Source organism: Nipponia nippon, unplaced genomic scaffold (genome assembly GCF_047370975.1).
Source record: "Nipponia nippon isolate SJK-2023a ecotype South Korea unplaced genomic scaffold, ASM4737097v1 scaffold_8, whole genome shotgun sequence".
NCBI classification, from domain to species: domain Eukaryota; kingdom Metazoa; phylum Chordata; class Aves; order Pelecaniformes; family Threskiornithidae; genus Nipponia; species Nipponia nippon.
This window is the reverse complement of record NW_028262402.1, coordinates 41,834,102-41,854,992: the sequence shown is the minus strand read 5'-3', so window position 1 is coordinate 41,854,992 and position 20,891 is coordinate 41,834,102. Positions and strand designations below refer to the sequence as shown.

The 20,891-nt window shown below is 39.1% G+C and overlaps 2 protein-coding genes across 2 annotated transcripts in view; both read right to left on the bottom strand.

Annotated features, from left to right (window-relative positions):
- Positions 1 to 285: 285 nt before the first annotated feature.
- Positions 286 to 2,517, bottom strand: CER1 (cerberus 1, DAN family BMP antagonist). The gene is made up of 2 exons (XM_009469205.2): positions 1,990 to 2,517; positions 286 to 579 (listed from the first exon to the last, which is right to left on the bottom strand). Exons 1-2 carry the CDS (start codon positions 2,515 to 2,517, stop codon positions 286 to 288), a joined length of 822 nt encoding a protein of 273 aa, XP_009467480.1.
- Positions 2,518 to 8,249: 5,732 nt separating this feature from the next.
- The window catches only part of FREM1 (FRAS1 related extracellular matrix 1), a 75,414-nt gene continuing 62,772 nt past the window's right edge, over positions 8,250 to 20,891 (bottom strand). The window contains exons 34-38 of the mRNA XM_009469204.2: positions 20,516 to 20,698; positions 20,118 to 20,243; positions 19,286 to 19,401; positions 12,866 to 12,951; positions 8,250 to 12,111 (exon numbers count right to left, since the gene is read on the bottom strand). Of these exons, the coding sequence (XP_009467479.2) occupies positions 11,912 to 12,111; positions 12,866 to 12,951; positions 19,286 to 19,401; positions 20,118 to 20,243; positions 20,516 to 20,698 (711 nt within the window). The 3' untranslated portion in view covers positions 8,250 to 11,911. The remainder of the gene's footprint in view (positions 12,112 to 12,865; positions 12,952 to 19,285; positions 19,402 to 20,117; positions 20,244 to 20,515; positions 20,699 to 20,891) is intronic.

The window sequence follows — 20,891 nt, the reverse complement described above, 5'->3', positions numbered from 1 at the left end:
CCTATAAACAGTGATAGGAAGGGTGGAAAATTTTTTAAAGGTTTCCCTTGTTAAAGTAAGAACTCTACACATAAGCCCAGTAATCTCGTCTCCATTTCTTTAACAGCTGCAAGGAAACATCCATTGCATTTTAGATAAAGTTGTTGTTGAAGCAGAGAAGCAGTTCAAGTAGCAAGTCTACATCTTTAATATTTTTGTGTACCAGTGTGATGAAAGCTTTAGTTCTTTGGTTTTTTTAATTGGCAAATTCTTATGATCAAGGAGTTAAGAAGTACTTTGCACAGGTTAATTGTGCTCATGTACACTTGCATGCAAGTCTGACCGTAGAGATCCAATCACAGGGTCTTTAATCTTCTGAGTCTCACATTGACACTCTTCTACAATCATGACTTCTTTGACCACTGGGACAGAACTGGTGCAGTTGAGATCCAGGCGTTTCATGGAGAACTTGCTGGGCAAGCAATGAGAACAAAAGGTATAAAGACGATCTTCTGGACCAGGAACATGAAAGGAACTACATTTTCCAAAACACAGATTGTTCTGTACCATCACCTTCTCACAGTTCTCATGAGTAACACCCTGAAACAGAAAGCAATTTGAAGTTCCTGGTACATGAATGGCCCATGGACTTTGCTAGAAGGCATGAAGGCAAAAAAAAAAAAAACCAAAATACTTTATTTTTTATTCTCAGAACATTTACTTTAAACATGTTTATTTTTTATGTCAAGCAAGCAGTAAAACATAAGAGCTTTTAAAAGCAAACATTAGCACTCCTATGGGCAATTCTTAGATTGAATAACAAAGGCAAAATCTGCTTCATCAGAGCCTTTGTGAGCTGATAAGGCAAAATCCAACAGGTGGGTTTGTCATATTTACCTTTTAATTGCTTTTTGAGTTCTAGATTTCTGACATGGTTGTTAAGCAGTCTTACCCACTTAGCAGAACTTAAAACATCATTTTGGCCCAACATTCTTATATATAAACTACAAGCTAGACTCAACTGTAATCTTGAAGATTTGTCTCCATGTGGAAGATGTGTTCTTTAGCAGTTTTTTTTAATGCAAATCTTAAAAGTGCAATGAAAGTTCTATAATCTCTTGGTTTGCAAGAATAACAAGTCCTTGTATCAGGAGAGCCTATGTCAACTCCCAAGCCATAAAAACCTAGACTGAAGTTAGCACTTTTATATTGGCATGACTGCAGCCATCCTGGAGAAAGCTTGCCATATAACATGGCACAAAAAGTAAAATGATGCAAGTTTCTAGGCCACATCTATGTTTACATGTGTCTGCCAGTGAAATAAATTTAGTGAGGGATGTGAAAAAACATGGTCCTTGATGGACTGTGATTAAGAAAAACTGAGAATAGATGTTGCCTTATGAGGAATACAGCACTTTTATCTATACTGTTTTCATGTCTTGATGTTACAATAAGACAGAATGGCTTCATCTGTGCGTGGGGCAATTTACCAGTTCTCCAGCATTCTTAGCACAGAATTATATGTATGCATCAGTCTTCCGATTAATACAGCAGAAACGAATCCTTGCTTAGCTCTAAGAAAACAACCAGCTTCTCCTGTAAATACTTGCCCCAGGACTCTTTGTATATACATATGTGTATATGTATATACATATATATATATATATATATAGGTAATTCATGTACACAAACTGGTTAGATGTATATTCATTGTATGGATAATTACTTACCACTGCCCTGCTTGCTCAGGCTAGGTCAGAACATCTTTGCATAAAAAGAATAAATAACTCTGAAAATTGAATGTGTGGCTTTCCAGTGCTGCAATGTAGCAGTTTGCCTCATGAGACTAAAGCTTTTTCAGCCTTTTTCAGCGGTGTTTTTCGGCCACTTATTGTGCATGAGCGTTCTGAAGTGGGCCCATGACTTAGAAAATGAACTAATGTCTTTAGGTGCTGATTACAAGAGGCAGGGGAAAGGACACGTTTATTGACCTTGGACACCTGTTCTTACCTGGGAAAAAGACAGGGTTCTGCAGTTTTCTTGGTGCATTTCATTGGTCTTGATTGGCAGGACGACCTCTTCAGACGCTGAATTTTTCTTTAACATGAAGTGGTCCCAAAATTTCTTGGCATCTTTTCTATAGGGAGGTTCAGCCTCCCTCTTGCTGGAATAGAGGGATGGAGAGAAGTTTTCCACAGGAGAGATCTCTCTGGATGCTGCCCAGGTTCTCAGGTCTTGGTCTGCACGGAGTTCTGCATTGGGAAGGATGAATCTGGACATTTTTTTCTCCCCTTGCTTCTCACTTTCAGATGCTGTCTGTGGAATTGCTACAAAAAAGCTTGGTTCTCCTGGGGTTTCCTCAACACCTACTGGATTTTCCCCCACCAGCTCACGAAAACTCTGACTTTCAAGGAGATTTTTGTCCAGATGGAAAAGGTGCTGAAATGGCCTTCTGCTTTTCCTTTGTGGTGAATCTCTCTGTGGCTCTGTGGCTCCAAGACATGAGAGCACAAACAGCTGAAGGAGAAGCAGTGACATGATCCTGTAAAGTGTAACCCTGTAGACCTGCTGCTGTTGCAGTGAACATAGTGTGCTAGCTTTATACGAGAGCCTGGTGTCAGCTTATGGCTGCTGTCTGTGTGCAGAGGAGGGGAGGGCTCAGGGGAGACCCTGATGTGGCTAATTGCATTCATTTACTGTAGATTACAATGATGATAGGGGAGTTTTTGCTAATGAAACTCTGCTTTCAATCTGGATTATGTGTATTAGAAGTTCCTATCTAAAATCTAGTAACCCAGGACGGTGAGGGGGACAGAAGGAGTCAACAGGAGGAAATGTTTGGATAAGCTGTCTAGCTTAGGCCTAGGAATTAAGGAAACATTTGAGGTTGTGTATTAGCATGTTCAATGTGGTCTTCATTGTTTATTTTGACTTCCCATTCCACAAAGCCAGAGACTGTCAAAACAGAGGGTGTTATTTCATCACAAGAGGAAAAGGCAAGCTGATTAAAGTTTGCTAAAACATGAAGCTGTATCTGGAGACATCAAATCAGCCCATGTTTTCAAAAGTTGCATCTAATTTTGGTCTTTCAGATTTGGGATATGACCCAAGGCCTGCAGCAGCACCACTGCAAACTGGCAGACTGGTGCTCACACACCCAGAGGAATCTGGCAGAGAGCATTAGCCCTTGCTTCACCTCCTTCACAGCAGGTTTGCAGCTGCTGGAGTACAGAAATATCACTAGCCCAGAATAAAAGATCCCAGGGTGAAGAAACTCTGTGCCCCAGATTCTCAAAGGTTAACTAACGCTGCTACATCCCGTTCAGGCACCAAAGCCACTATGGCATCCTGTAAAGTTGGTAAACAAAATGAAGATTTAAGCAAAGCATGTTGGAACTGGCATATTTTATGATTCTAGATATCAATGCCTCAACAGAAATATCTAAAGACTACTAGACCCTAAACTGGAGGCATCTTTTGCAAAATTATCATGCTATGCAATGTGTAAGAAAAAAAAATCTGATAGAACATTGTAGAGAGGGAAGTTTTGGGAGAAGGAGAAGATATTTTCTGTAAGTATCATAAACATTGATCCGAATCTGAAAATACTAAAGGGAAATTCTGCTTCAGATAATTTGCCATTTAGGTACTCTAATCTTTACACTCCTGTTTATACCAGAAAGAGTCTATCAATAGACTCTTAACTTTGTAGCTAATCTGTTTGTTAGTCTTGAAAACTTAGGTGGTCTGTACTAGATATATGGGGTTATTTGATTTTCATTTCTGGGGAATAAGCTTATCGCCTGATAATCGAAGTAAAATTGCCTAGCAACATCCTTGTGAGGCACTGACTTATAACTTCAGCACACAAAGTTAGTGGAGATCTAGACCTTTTCCTTACTGCACAATTCACTTGAGTTAAAATTTTTTCTAATCTTGAGGTCCATCCTGAGACAGAACTGCATGGAGCTCCAGCAAGAATGGGGTTCACACACCAACATTAAGAGTGTATTTGTGCCTTGACCTCAGTGGGCTGATCTCATTAAGGGAAGCACAGCCATCAAGCACAAGCTTTATTGCTCAGTAATTTCAGCCAAGAGCAGTTTAATTCCGCCACTGGTTTGGTGCCTTTCTGAAGTGTCAGGTGTACAGAATGAGGGCAGATTCTCCCACAATTGTAAGGAGTGAAATCATAGAAATACTGGCATCTGCAACAAGGGTTCTAAGGTGTGCCTGCAAAAAGTCCTTGCGTCATATTTACACAAGCATATGCAGCATTAGACTGGAAGAACAATGAGTCAAGAGGATTAATTTGATGGTAGATAGTTAATCAAGTAGCCTAGAAGTGCAATTTGAATCCTCACATCCTGTCTTTATTGGCTAACAAGTTGAACTGAAGCAGTTGACCTTTGGAATTAAAATTCCTTGTATCGGGTGCATGTTGGTACTCGTCCTTCAAAACTATTCAGCAAAGATAAGGGCATTACATTTTGAGTTTTGCTTCTTTTTTTCCTCTTTATTTTGGTTGCTTAGAGACTTACAAGGCTGGGCTGATACTCACACCTATGTATTATATTGTCTTATATTGACACAGAAGGGTCGGACACATTTGGCAATATGTCTTTCAAACATGAGGTTTGACTGTTTGAAGCAACACATTTTTGCAGCTCTTTGCTGCAGAATTTAAAAATATAATGCTAACTTAAACAATTTAAAGATGATTCCTTCTGGATTATAGCAACACAACGGAAGTGTTCTTTCTGTTTGCTTTTACCTGTTTCTGCTATTTTTCACCTCCTTTGCCAGGAAGTGCCTTTTCTCTAAGTCTAGACCAGTGGTATACCAGCTCTTTGTGTTTAAAAGTTCCAGGTGTGGTCTTGATCCTGTAATGTCTGTATTTAACTTTATCCATATAAGTGAAATTGCATTACATTACTCACATGTATGTTTACAGAATTGAAAACTAAGTGCCTGAAAGGCCCAATTTACCTAACTTCAAAGCCCGCTTAAAAAAATCCTACCACCTTCAATGTAAAAGAAAAAAGGCTTTTAAGTCCCAGTTAAATTTTACCCCAATCTGCCCTGAAAGAAAGAAACGTGTATGTGTGAAGGTGTATGCTGCCCTTCTTATCTGTTGTGTCTGAAGCATGGTTTGGTGCCCAGATAGAATCTCTAGTTTCTGAAGGAGGGTTCTCTTCTTTGTAGCAAGAATATGAGCAAAATCATGTTATTACTGCTGTTTACAGAGTGTTCTTTCTGCAGCTCTTCACAAAGAATAAATCACATTGCAAGCAGCAAATATGATGCAGGTGATTTAAGGATGTCTCTGTCAATGCACAAATAAAAATTAAGTAAATGTTAATACTGGAATGATGGTAAATGGTAATATTGCACAGACACTTCTATCTAAACTAAACTGGTGTGGGTTATTGGTGCAGTGCAAATATTAACAAGGAATGTATAAAAACCTTAGTATTGACATATATGTATAGATGTTAAGCTGCTAGTGTTACATTTGCAGTGTAATGGCACTGAAAAAAACCTGTTCAAGATCAGGATCCATTCATGGTATGTACCATGCTATCCTGTAACATACAGCAAGAGAAAAGGCCTGCCTTAGAGGGCTTCAGATGTAAAGGCACAAAGTATTACTTACAGAAGGGTAGGAAAGAAGACTGAAGCAAAGCAGTGTCAGCAAGTCACTCCAAAAGGCACTCTGCAACCCAAAGGCAGAAAACAGAGCTCTCTTCTCCTCTAGGTCAACCCAGTTCTAGTTCCTGGGTTTTCTTGGATGGTTTTACCTAAGACCTGCTGAAAGCCAAAAGCAGCATCCCAGCTCTGGTTCTCCCGGGGCAGTCTAATACCGTTCCTTCATGCCTACGATAGTAAGCTCTGGCTGCTTTCCAAGAGACAATGTTGGTAAGAAATGGGACCTGGTACATCTGGGCACAGTTTGCTCTGTATTTGCACATGGTCTAAATCTGTTTTGGAGTCAGCTGCCTGTGTGACCATGCACAGGTAGCCGATCTATCCTCAGCATCTCAGCTCAGGCAGGAGCCTGCCTGCATTATGGGAAGGCACCTCAGCTCAGACAGCGAGTTTAGAGAATCATTCTGAACTTAAAAATAGTAAGTATTTGTAAGTCTCTTTGAGGTGACATCAACTGTATAGACTAATAATTGACAACAGAGATTGGACTGGGAACATTATCATTATGTTCCAAATACAGCTAATAGATTTCTACAAAAAGCAAGGCTGTATCTTTTATAAAAACTTGTTTTCTTGCCTGATTACCCTTTCATATAAGCATAGCACATGTTTTCACTGTATTTTGGTTGTTAAATCTTGTGGCTAAATGCAGCAGTGTTTTTCAAGCAGGCTTTGATTTGCCTTCATAGTAGCAATTTATTCAGGACATTCTGCTTTTGCTAGAAATAGTCACCATGAGTGTTTGCCCATCCTTTTAAAACTGTCAGGTCTATAGATGACAAGTGCTATGCAAATGCAAAGTGTTATTATTCATTTGTTTCAGAGCTGTAGTTTATTCAGTCATTATGGACATAAACTGAGTAATTAGTTACACTGCCAGTTGATGCCTAAAAATAATTCTTAGGCAGTGCTTGAATTACTTGCCTTCTGTTGAGCTAAATAGTCTCATCATAGCATGATTGATGATTAAATCATTAAAATGGATTTTATATATTATAGCCCAATTCAATATCCTATCATTTTCAAAACACATCCTATGCAGACAAACTGGTATCCAGATATATCTTTTACAGAACCCATATGAAGACCTCAGAACTAATGAATTAGCACTATGCAGTTTATTCTCCAATTATTGTACTTATCAAAGAAAGCCATCTGTGGTCTCTGTTTTACTGAGTTTCAGGGAAACAGATCACATACAGGCCTCATGGGAAAGTTATAATTACAAAACCAAAAGGCTTTTTACAAGGTATGATATGAAAGAACAGACAATAAATCTGTTCAGTTTTGTACCTTCAACCTTAGATACTGTACATCATTAATTCCCCCCTCTGCTATTCAATTCTGTTGCATTGTTTCTTTCTTCATTCATTTATACCTTCCTGTTCACATTTCTCTGTTTCTTTTCTCTGTGCTGCAGTAACAGAACTGGAGTCTGAAGTTTTGAACTGCTGCCGCAATGCAGATGCTCACACTTTAAAATGTTCACGTGTGTGTCCACCAGGGCTAGGACAAGTGTCCTTTCGTGTATATTGGCCCATGTTCTCGTGGCTGTAGGTACGTACACACGATGCGGTGGGTGGCTTTCTCTCTATTGTAATTCTCAGTCGGGTAGGTTTTGGACAGGTGTCCACCTCCCGAAACACCTCCTGAATGGTACTGGCACATATGTACTGCCTAATTGAGAGTGTACCCAATTCCAAACCCAGCCTGAGGAGCTATGTTGATTATGTGCTTGATTGCTTCAACTTGTTAAGCTGTGGGACAGTGAGCCAGGGGAGAAAGACTCTGGGCAAAGAGACATTTCAGTCTTCAGGAATACACATCTTTCTTAGATTGTCATGAATAATTTGAGAGAGCAGTGGTGATTCACTGAAGAGTTTGACGACACTAGGAAAATGTTTGTAGTGTAATCCAAGGAAGAAGATGCAGATAAGTTTTCTTTTATTAAAGTAAAAATGTATTTAGACTTAGCTGAAAATTTCATCTGTATGAATAAAATTACATTCTTTCGCTTACTGTGGTTATATCCAGTACTTCAGATACCAGATTCCTGTTCCTTAGGACTACTTCTGACCAAAAAAAATACATTATCTCAACACTATAAAAATAAACAAACGAGCTCTATTGTGTTCTTGTCTTCTAACTTTATACTGCTAGTGTACCGCTGTAGAGGATAGTAGTTAAGCAATGGAATTAGAGTAGCGCAGTTCTCCATATTACAAGCAGCATAACTTCTTAAAGGGAAATAAGAGAGGAGAATTGACATCTGCATCTCTTCCATGAAGATGACTGAGGTTACTGAGGGACAATGACTTTTTTTTTCTCATTCTCCTTTAAATCAATAATCATATTAAAATTCAATTTTATGAATTGACACTCTTGAATTCATTCTTCCTCTTGTGTAACTGTTTGCAGATCTGTAACTTTTCTTAAATTTACTCCTCAAAATAAACAGCATTTTCTCTTTTAAAAATGGTTTGCTTATGATACAAATGTCCTTATAGTATTAATTCAGGAACAGGCTTATGCATAAGAAGAAACGGAATTCAGAAACTGCATAGAGTAAATAGTAGGTATATTATGCTTAACTATAAGTACATTTCTACTATGCCCAACGCTATGTTTTTTATCACTAGAAGAAAAGCTTTTGTGAGATTATTAAACTGAAGAAATACATGTTCACCAAAATACGTTTCAGTTTTGTATTAACACACATTACAAAGTTAAACATAACAATATATATCGTGTTCTGAATATAAGAATTGCAATAGCACCAGTCTTGTGATGTAAATAATGTAGAATCACAGTATTCACTTAATTATATATATAATTCTCTCAAAGCTATTATTATAATTTTAGAATGAGTGAATAAAGACTTGAAGGCATTCAGTAAGTTTCAGTGTGTACAAAAGAGATCTGGAAAACTTTGATTTTTTTCAGATTAAAAACTTGATCTCCATGAAGTTAATAACAACACAAATGTTTTAGAATATTTTGGTTTGGAAGAAGAGTTCCTGTGGCCAGTTGCCTATAAATTTTTTTCATAACCATTGTCTTTGAGTCAACTACTTCACTGTCAAATTTGTTTGAAATTGATCAACAGATTTAAAAGATACTTGACAGGGAGAGAAGGTGGTTAAAAGTGACAGGCACACAAAGAGCTCATGTTACCCATCCCTTTATAGAAATCTAGGCTAACCACTGGATTCTTTTCACTGAGCTGCTGCGTCTTTGTTCTATTGTTCTTAAAAGACATATGGATAGTTCTGGTGAAATAAATCCTTTGTTTATCCAGAAAATGTGGCATCCATAGGTGAATACCAGAATTTACATGCTCCTTGTTCTTACTTTCAGCCTCCTGAAATATCCCTGCTGATGCTGATGCTCTGAATACTGATTTTCCCCTGAGTTTACTCAGAGTCTAATTCAGAAATATTGAAGGCTGGAAAAATTCCCAATGACTTCTCAGGATTTTAGGCCCTTTCTTTACTAAACATCTTAGAGACAGCAACTTCCTATGGCAACAGAAAAAGTGATATATTTGTACTTTCCCTGGTTTGAGTATGTCGTATTCTTTGAACTCCAATATTCTAATAAAAGCTGTAAAAATCTATGAAAAAATACTTCATTTTTAAGGACAGAAATTTAAATTTATGAATAAATGTTTGGAACAGTTCATTGTACTGAAAAAAAGTTCAGCAACCTTTCAGGGCAAAAATATTCTTGTACTGCAATATAAGAATTTTAGCTTCATTAGTGTATTGTATTAGATCCAATGAAATCAGTAAACACGTACAGTTTGCACAACAGTCTGTTGTGTACTGCAATCTTCATGTTCTTCAATCACTTTAAAGTAGTTCAAATGAAATAGAGAAAAGGGAAATTCTCCCCTCTTCTCACAAAAGCAAACCTCTGAGATCACTGGTGTCTCAGACTAGGCATGAGTCATTTTTTAGTTACTGATGAAGTAACAAGCACCTTGGTCAAAATTCCCACTCTGTTGATGTCATTCATTTATGAAATAATAGGAGAGGTATTTAAACAATCTTGACAGGTTTTATCATGATAGCACCAATAAACTCAGCAGTTTTTATAAAAAGAAGGCCCTAAAGAAACAAAAGTTTATGATTATACCTAACCAAGCTCTCTTAGTCAATTTTCCCTGGAATTCCAGATCCCAACAGCAAGAGAACTCAAGAGTGCTTTTTTAGATCCTATATTTTTTTGCAGTGAAAACTATCAGAAATAAAACCAGGTCTATGTGGGTACTCAGAGGTGCTTGGTTTGGGGAATTCTTGAAACAATTAGCCTATCTATGTTGATCTAGAATACTCCTTAAGCAAGTGTTAGTGTCTAGCAAAAGTATCTAGAAGCTTGGTATAAAGATTACCATGACAAAAAAAGAATTCCTGGAGATATTTTTGCCTATATCTGTCAATACCAAGAATAAGGGTGTTGAGGTTCTGTCAACGGTATTTTTCCTCCAATTTTGCAGTGCACTTGTGCTTATCTGGAACAGGCCTTTCAGAAAAGTTCTCTCCTACATATAAAGACTGTCCAGATACTCACATGCATATTCATTTAACTTGTCACATGCAAGAAGGAAGGATAAATAACCCACGGATGCCAAAGGCAAGGAGGAGGGATAAATAATCCCTGGAAAAGCACCCCTCAGCCCAGAAAGGAGGGGTGATTCTGCTGCATCTGTTCCTCACAGGACTCAGAAATTGCTATGAGAAACCCCAGAAGGAGGTTTTGCACCTCTGGTGCAAATAGTGTACAGATGCAATTGATCCAGAGGCTGGCCAAATAGATAAGCTGATAGGGGACAAGGGGAGAATCAACGGCTGGCAGCAGGCAGGCAGATGGGAGGGATGAGAGTTCATAAGGTACAAGGCAAATTCACCCTACTCAGTGACACACCAGCTGACACACACTCATCATGGGCAGAGGGAGGGTTTGAGAGGAGCTTTAATTTTTTTTAAGGAAGCTTATGACTTGTTTCTTTTTTTAATTTTAAGGCTGGCAGTAAGAAGGTCCTAAAGCAAGATTTTTGACAGATGAGATATAAATTTACTATTATGTTAAGAAACGGTAACACTTCAACTGCATATATTTAAAATAAGTTAAAATTAAGTTATGGGCAGCTGTTTTTTCCTATTAAATGCTGATTTTTAAGCCTTTCTCATAACTAAATCTGGATTTTTTTATTATTATTTTTAAAAACCTCAAATCCCTAATAAGGACTTAGATTAATACTTCTCAAAAGCCATAGCTGCTTTAGTACAAAATATGTCTCACGATTACATTGGTTTATACACACATGTAAATCCTATTGATGTTCATGTATCACTGAATATCCCAAGATAATATTCTAGGATTAAGCTTCAGTATTATTTTTATTGTGTAAATCATCCCTTGATATAGCATCAAATTTACAGACGTCCCATTATTTAATTACACTAAAAAATTACAGCGCCGTCCTGCAATTCCAATAAACCTTGAAAAATTTCGGTTAGGAATGTGAGACAATATGCATCTCTGTGTGAGCAGATCAACTAGGATCTGAAGCTGGCCTTGGGAAGTAGAAAAAGAAGTACAAGGCTTTGCCTCTGTTGGTACTCTGCCACTAAATCCTGCCATTGGTATTTTCGTAAGACATTGTACTAGGCCATCCACCAAAGAAGCCCCAGTCTCCTGATGTAATGTTCCTCCCCTCATCACCCAAGAGGACCTGTTTTTAGCCAGCAAAGTCTGCCCTCATTTCCACGCCTAGCAGTCTTTCTCTTTTTCTGACTGCAGGGTAAAACTACAGTTTTTATTGCAAATTAATTAAAGCAACAGCCAATTCACAGCCCCTCCTTAAGAGCAAAGCAAATCAACTGATGTCCCACTTTCTTTTTTTCAAAAAATAGAAGGTATTTTTACACAGAAATGTGATGAAAGCCTGCAGGCCTAACTCTTTTGTGCAAAAATACGTACAAGTAAGTGACAGATCAAAGTCTTTGGGAAGAGTTCACAACCTTAACCTGGACTTAATCTTTGCAGCTGACCTCTGTTCCTTGGTTAGAGTCCAATGCATCTGCACCTCTGGAAGCATATAAAATAAACCTTGCTGATAATTAGGACAGTTTTCTAACTGCATACCCTCACATGTCTGCAGATAAATAAAATTGAAACAACATGAATGTCCACAGGCTTTCACAGGGATTCTCTTTCTTTACAGCTTTCTTGAACAGATATAGCTGTTACGTTTGACCTTTCTGCAGTCAGTTGCTTGCCATTTTCCTCGCTTCTGCACCAATACGCAATTTCTTCCTCTCTTTGGAAAGTGATAGGAGCCTCTTCTCCAGTTTATATAGGTTACAGGTTCTCCTCCATTCCACTCCCAATGTCCAGGATTGACTTGGTCGTTCAAGCCTGTGTGAAATTGGTAAAACCGAATCAGTGATGTTTATCATCTCTTGGAGCCTGATGCCAACAGAAGCATGTTGTTCTATCCCTTTGTTAAAAAATGCACACAATATTGTGCTGAGAGAAAAAAAACATCTGGAAGAATACAAGTAAAATACAATTTAATATTTCATAAGGCAATTAGTACCATCTGTATAATGGAAAATATACTTTTCCTCATTATTGCCTATCTAAAATATTTTCTCTCTTTCCATCTATTGCACTTCTATCACCTCCTAAGTTTCTCTATTGATACTTAAGATGTCAAGCAGAATGTTGTATTCAAGTCTGGGCAGCCTCAGATGCCTTCAGATTCCTTCTGAAAATAACATCCTGCAGATCTTGCAGATCTTCATAGACCTTGTTTACACTCTTGAAATTAACAGTTGTAAAATTAGGTTGTGTTAATTAATACAAACTAAAACACATCTTTTCACTTAGCCTCTGAGTTACTAAGACCAACATGGGTGGCATATTTTCAGACATGACCTGGCTTCTTCACTAGAAGAGACCAAAATGAGAAAATTGACACAATGGTCTTGTCTTTATTCTTATCAGAGTTTATTTCTCTCAGGTTTACAGAATCATGGTACCATTAAACATGATCCCAAACTAACTGTAGTTTTTAAAGTTAATTTGGTATAACTAGTAAATCCATCTCAGAAAATTACTAAAAGCTGAAAATTGCAGTTCACATTTGGAAAAAAACTGATGTACTTGCCTATCCAAAAGGGCTTCCTCCCACTGAAGTCCCACAGCCACTGCATGTGTTGTTCATTAGCCACACTTGCTAGACTCCCCAGGTATCTAGGCTCAAGGAGAGAGGACAGAGTAATTAGCATTCCACAGAGTGACAGACATCTCCCATCGACTTATCAACAAGGGGCACTGATTCTTGTATAAAGCATGTAACTAATGTTTCACAGGAAAACCACTATTTACTAGCATGAAAGAATAATTACATGAAGATGAAGTCTTAAAATTCTGGATTACGTGGAGAGGAACCAAAGTCTAGTCTGATTTTTCTAACAGAAAAATTAAATCAGCTGGACGACTGAAAGAAGTATATACAGGAAATGTGTACCTCATACCCACAGACTGTGTTTTAAACCATTGACACAATCACTGATACATTCCTTTCTTTAAAATAATAATCTGCCCACACTAAAATTGAAGCCACTGAAAGATACAGCTTCACCCATTTGGTAGTAGAGCAGACTATATCTTTTTAAAATCATGGTCTGACAAAACTAAAGCTTTGAATAACACAGTTAAGATCCTGGCCATGTTTCAAAACAGAACTAAGTGTGTGTAATTTAGGGGTCTGGCTTAGAGTGGTAGTGTGGTTCTGAGAGGTAATGTTGGGTTGTCTGCAATTACTATGCATTTAGTTCCAATCAGAGAGCAGTTGTGGTATGTATTAACCAGACTATTTCAGAATGAAGCCAATGCACAAGCTCTGGTCTGTGTTTCTGCTTGAAGTATGCCAACCCCAAAGGAGGATTTGCACACCCTAGCCACTGAGTGGCCTTGCCACTGTGAAGTCTTCCAACTAGTATCAAGGATGCAAGCACCAGCAGGCTCTTAAGCCATTTAGAGATCAGGCTAAATCTTGAAGCATTAAGAGACAAATGGCATCCTTCACATTTGCCAGGAACTGTCCACCATCAGTGGCTCCACTTGCTTATTTACCCATCTTTTTGCTTGCCTTGATATCATGTCACCATTTTACCTCACACCTGCTGTTGCCTTCGTTGTGATGCTAAGCCTCTGTCATTTCTGTTGTCCCATATTTCTGACTGCCACTCAGTCTAACAGTGATGCCCAGCCCCTTCAGCCTCCCAGAACACCTTGGGTGATGCTTGATAAGGCCCAAGCAAACAACATTGCTCATGAAAACATATTTTAAGAGAGCCAAAAACTTTTCCAGCAGCAGAATAAGTCAATGGCATTATGACGATTTTGCTAATTTCATGACTGTTGCCAGATAACAGAGACAGAAGATCAGTGTTGCTCCAAAGGAGATAAAGACCGTCTTCTTTAAGAGCTGGGACAATGACCAGACCTCAAGGGTGGCATGGAAGACTTGAATCCACTATGGAGACCATGAGCAGATCTTGGGGTGCAAGCCCACCACCAAGCCCGCTGCCCAGTTAGAAACCCATGCCTGGATCTCCATTCCTGTTTGCTGCCTTGTGTCACTTCTAACAGTACTGATCCCGTGGAAGCCATATCATAACGCCACACAAGATAGGGAAGCAGGCAAATTTTACATCAGGAGGAATTCAGAGTAGTAGCCCACTACAGGGGCATGGTATGGAAGAAATTCATTGTAATGCTGATGGGATACTCCTGCTGCAAAGGCCTCCTCCATTATCCCTGCAGTCAATCAAAGCAGCAGGGGATTCGCCCTCTGCTCCGCTTTGCACACTGTGTCTGCCAAGGCCTGTAGGACATCTGAGTGTTAGCCCTCACAGTCTGTGTAATCATGGCTGCCCTAGACCAAGCACTTCACAGTAACGTAACATCACAGTAACATCAAGGGCCCCCTAAGTTCAGGGGCCACCAGAGAAAAAAGTGTCAGGGATCTCATTGACATCTGTGTACTCTCTCCTCAGGTAGAGGTGTGGCAGGATGGCTTCAGAAACATTGATCATGACTTTACAAATGGCAGACTGTCCCAGCACACAGTGGTTAGCAACTGTCTGTTAGGGGTCAGGATTGTGAACCCACTTATGGTATAGGCTCCCAAAATTTCACCCAGTGAAGCTCCCAGCAGAGGCTTTGACTGTGCTTCTCATCACAGTAAAGTGTCATGCATGGCGTTGGTGCCTGTATGTCCCCAGGGTGACATGCTTCCACACTGCTGGGCCCATCTACTAGGCACCAAACCTACAGTGAACAAGGAGAAAAGCTATTACACTGACAAAAGCTCTTGGAAAGTTTTATACTCCATCTTCTTCCTCAGACAAAAGGTCCAGGAAAGCAGGCTCGGTTAATTCAGGTTGTCTTCCCAGGGTAACTGATTCAGCAACAGGATGCCATTCCCCCTTACAGTGACTGTGGTTGGCTGGTGACCAGACTTGGGGCTAAGAAGAGATTTGGGCAGCAGTCTCTGTGGTATCACTACTAGCTAAGCAAGAACAAAAATATGGCATTTTATCTGGCTTCTGCTTAAGGACAATCAAAGCCCTGGAACCAAGTCATTTACTTTAAGTAGCTTACTCCTGTTGTTTCAATTATTTTAGAAAATGTGAAAACAAAAAACATCAATGTATGTCAGGAACTGCTATATCATTTATGACATACAGGGGTGGTCTGGGCAATAACAGTTTCAGACTTTTACTTCAATCCGACTACCAGGGAAAGACTTCATCACTGTGAAAGGAAAGCACTGCAATAATTATAATGTTATCTAATCTTTTCTCCATAGGAGTACTTTCTAAATACAGCCTAAGAAACACACATGACTGAAGAGAGAACAACCGTTCTAATTGTTACACCTAGTCAGGGGTTTTGATGTATTGTAGGGAAATGAGAACAGTCCTGAAGGAACATACCACTTATGATAATATTACTAACTGTACCTCTAGGCAGAGCGCCAGACACAGGAAATGACAAGGTAATGTTATTCATGGAGTTATGTAAATCTAACACTTCCTAATTTAAATTACTCTAGAGAAGGGGTCATAATGCCATATTGGGAAAAAAAAAAAAAACACAAACACCCCACACATCACTGATTTCTGTGCTAAATAAGTCCATTTGAAATTATTCCTGTGTGCTTTAAAATTTTTACTATCAAGTCAAGGGCATCCATCATCTTAAAGCAGTTGCCCAAACTAAGGAAATATTTTGAGTAGCCATTGACCTTGAAGTATTATATGCAAAACACTTAGCACAAAGACTTTGCTGATTTTACATTCAATTATCCAATACATTTAAAGGAGCTTTGTACCATTGTGATAAATTTAACTTCAGCAAAAGCACACTTGATTAGCTATGAAGGTCTCCACAGCACAGGAGGACATTTAGTTTGAACTGCTGTAGTAAATCCATGTCCTATACTGACAGTGAAGCAGGGGGGAGTGACTGAGAGGCTCTGCTTATCCCAGGCCTTGGTTTGGTCACCTAGGGAGTAATCCTGGTGCCTTAAGATCGGTGTCTGGCATTGCTTACGATGCCTCATATTGAGAACATTCAGATGAGGCTTGCAGACATGATCCAGAGCTTACAGGAGCCCTGCACTTCCAGAGTGGCAGCTGAAAGTCAGACAAGGTACTCTGAGCCTTTAAAATGACTCTAGGTACCTGAATCTCCATGCTGGAGTCACTAGCAATAATATAAGTTAAACCAGTCACTTAGAGAACTAGCACAGCATAAGGAGAGGAGGGCAGCAGGGTCCATCCTGCTTTGCAGTAGGCAACACTGAGCCATCATGAAGGATCTAACCTGTTATTTTAGATGTGGTTCTGCCTGTGATTCCCAAGGGCTGAGGCCATGTGCTGCTAATATACAAACACCAAACAATATAGCAGCCCCTGTCTTACAAAGCTGGCAGTAAACGATCTGAAATCTGACCATATTAAGGCTCTAATTAAATGGTCAACTTCAAGAAGATTAAGGTATAATCTGACTAACAGAGCAAAAGATGCAACTGTGGATTCTGTCTATCTAGTAGCAGCAGTGAAACCATTTCACATGCGACCGAGCCTGGCTTCAGTGACCCTTGGGGAGGACGTGTTCCTATGGGATAAACAAGAACTGTAACGTCAATCACTGAAATTGTTGCTAAATCAGGCTGCTGTTGGATCACTGAGCTGTAATATCCCCCAGATGCTCCTCTTCATGTTGCCAAGGGCCTCTTGCATACAGAACAAGGCTAGAGAAATGAGTTCTTAAACCACCCTTTTCTCCAATGTATTGTAGAAGGGTTAGAAAAGGTGCAAGATTTTCACAGCAATTAGCTGAGATTTTTTCCACCCACACTATCACTGTGGCATACAGCAACCTGCATCAAGACAAGCACATTTTTATATCTACTTCCCTGCACATGGAAACTGAAGAAAAGGTTGGTATGCCACCTGCAACAAATAGATGCAATGTATGTCAAAGCTCATTAGAAGCCCAAATAGGTTTGCATAAGCCCATGTACATATAGTTATTTCCAGACAGCAATTGCTTCCACAATAATTGATAGCATTGCTTTAATGGAATAGCTTGGTCTCAAGTCCGTCATCTCAGGATACCAGTGTTTTCTCTAAAAGGTTAGGAGGTTGGTTAGTTGGAGACTATTACTGAAACAACTTTAACAATGCTTGTGCTTTTTTCCTGTTCTATATAATAGAAAAAGTGTAGCAAGAAAATAGAACATAAGTTTAAAATAATTCCATTTTTGTAGTAATAAAATTGATTCTTATTTTTCAGTGAAATTGACTGATTTACTGAACGTCAATTCTAATCTTTTCATTTAATATCTAACATTTGTTTGATCTACTAAAAAACTGAGGATTTACCTCCATGCTGATTTTGTTTGCTTGTTGGAAATATCAGCTGTTTAAATGTCAACAGTAGAAGTATTAATAACAGAAATACCACAGTTGGCGGTGGTGGTGATTGCTGGTGGGGAGCTGGGCAAAAGCACAAAATAAAATCTATTAAGTTATTTTCTTTTACCACTTTTAAGTATGTGCCTGGGGTTTTACTTTTGTAAATCAGTTCCAGATGGAGGCCAGGAGTACTCCATTTACCAGGATAAAGCTTCCTTAGGCTGTTGTAGACTGACATTAACTGAATAATCACTGCCCTAGGATTCATTTGCTTGTGGATTCAGTGATATGCCTTGACTTTTTGTGTAGGTGTTTAACACTGTCATTAATTTGCTGTTATTCAGTTTCACTTCTACATCAAATACTATAGCCTTCAGCAAGAAGTTACCACCAACAGATAATATGGGTCACCAGGAGCACACTCTTTTATGAAATGGGGAACACCTCCCAGCAGAGTGACATACGTTCCCAAAGGATCAACTGAATGTTGAAGCCGTCAGAAAAAAAAAATACTAGAATATACACAACTTGCAGCTTTGTTTGGATAAGTAACAGAATAAAAGGAGGTGATAGAAAACCATTTCAGGAGCTAAAATTTTAAGTAAACCAATTAACAATGTGAAATTTGTGGTGAGCTCACAAGAGCAGGCAACATTTACATTTTAGGAAAGAGTAACTTCCATCAGCTGAGCAGTATTAGAACTAAGACTTCCCTTTTGTGTGTTACCAAGACAACATAATCTGGCATAACTGAGTAGAATGAATCAAGGTTTGTTATGCATGCTTGTCCATGTTTCATGTTTCCTGTATGTCCTTCAACCACTCATTGAATGTACTCTGTTTTTTTCATCTCCAACTCTTCCCTGTTTCAATTTTCATTTCATGGAGTAATGGAGAGGTCTGTTAAAGCCCCTCCCGTTGTTCAGCTTGGTCTTCAGCCTGGTTCTCACAATTCAACACAAGGTACAGAACATGCATGATACCAGCGCAAGCTCCATGTTACCATGGCTAGTGTTCCTTCCAGTCCTAAGCTATCACTCCTAAAACCAAAATCACAAAGCAGGCCTCCAAAGAGCAAGACCGGTGGATTTTCTATTTGTCTCCTACTTTGGGACAACTATTATTATTGTCAATTAGCTTTTATTTATCCTTAAAAGTCAGAAATTTACTGTTAAATTGAACATTAAAGTTTTCAAGTAGTTAGAGAATCTGAAAAGCTGCATCTTCAGAAGACTATGGTGAGGCACACAGGAGCTGGAAGGTAGAACCAAGGAAGTGGTGGGTCAGAGAGAATGAAAGACTGAGCCTTTGCTCTGTTTCTCTTCTCCATTACGAAAGCATCCTCACTGCAGACGGACAGCTTTGGGAATTCATGTTGTGAATAAGGTAGCATCACAACCTGAAACATTATGAGACTAATAATATTTCTGTCCTCCACTGGGTCTGAATCCCAGGGCTTGTTCTATTTTTTGGGGGAGCTGTGCAGCACAGCCAAAATTGGGCTTCCCTGAATGAACTTGGCCTCGGAGCAGCATTCAGCTCAGGGCAAAGGCAGTGCACATCAAACACATTCACTTGGAGAAGTCTCTTACTGTTCTCTGCAAGCCCGAGCAGCAGTGTTCCAGGTCACCTTGTGATTCACTACTAGGAAGTAGCAGCTGCCCTCGTGATAACTCCATCCAGAGGGACATTTCTTCGTGCTTACCTCCTAAAATGAAAGAGGAAAAGGCGAAACAGACTCCTGCTTGCAGTGATCTAGGTCTGTGTGCTAATAATCAGACTGAAGGCTGGACCTGCTGCTTATGGCCTCCCCAGTATTAAATTGAAAATGAACTTCGGTGTGTATCAATAAAGCTACAGCATTGCTTAAAACATGTAAAGAAATAAATGCTTGCCAGAGGAGCCTACAATTTATAATGAGTAGCTTTAAAGGTGACATAAAGTTTCAGTTCCAAAAACACTCTTAAGAGACCACATTAGTTTGGACAGCATTTTCTATCTCTTGCAGTCTGTGTAGGGAATGCAGTGCAAGAAAATTCAGCGTGATATCTTATGTGGTGGAGGTGATGTATGTTTACAGAATACCTAACTGAGCTAATTTTACTAACTCCCACGCATTCTATTACAGATTTCATTCACTGACTGTTGCATGCCCACATCCCTACAAGCATGAAGACATCCGTGCTTGTGTGGTTTGTCCAGGAGCACCTGTGGGTGACACAGAGGAAAGGCAACCCCAGCAGTCAAGCCCTCATCATATCTCTGGGAATCTTTTTTTCTGGTGACAGCAAACTTCATTCTGGACAACTCTTTTATTCCCTGTAGAAGTCAACAGTTGTTACAGGAAGATCCTTTGCTTGAGAGTCTCACTCATCATGGACTCCATGCTCTGATTTAGATGTGTAGTCACGGTGACATTTTTACCTTGCTTTGGGAATTCCAGGATTTCCATATTACCCCATCACACTGAAATAACTTTTGAGTGCTTTCTTCATAATGCAAGAGCCCCTTTAAATCTGGTGTACAGGCCTTTGGAAAAGAGTAAAAGTCCTGGAAGGAGAAATGTCATTTGAACATTTGAAGGAAAATAGTTACACAAAATAAACAAGCTACGTGAAACAGATTAAACAGGTCTTATATTAAAACTTTATGATATGAAAACTCTTCAAGGGCTGAGCTGTTAATTTATATGTGTATCAGTTACACTCAGCTTTGGAGTGGAAAGGGTTAGGCTGCAGATCTCAGAGGTGTTAAATCATTTTGGAAAACAGCATGACTGAAAACAGATGGTGAAAATGCCTGTGAAGCAAAAGGTTTCATACCTGGTGTCTTGAGCTTGGTTCAGATGCCAGTTCTGCCTTATCAGCTTGTGGGATTTCTGTCTTCCTAGAGGAGACGGCATTTATCTGTGGTTGTGCTTGGTTAATTACTGACACTTGAGCCTTCTTGTTTGCTTTAGTTGATGAAGTGTCATCCTCTATTTTGAGTGATACCATCCCGTGATACTTCATTTTATAGTATCACACACACACAGGCAGAACAGGAGAGGGAAAAGAGAGGGTTAGCACATACAAGCAACTCTTAAATAAACTCCACAAAAAAAAAAAAAAAAAAAAAAAAAAAGGCATTATAATACAAGCTGTTGCAAATCAAGGGGAAGTGACACCAAGGAAAACAAAAGATACATAGAAAAATAAA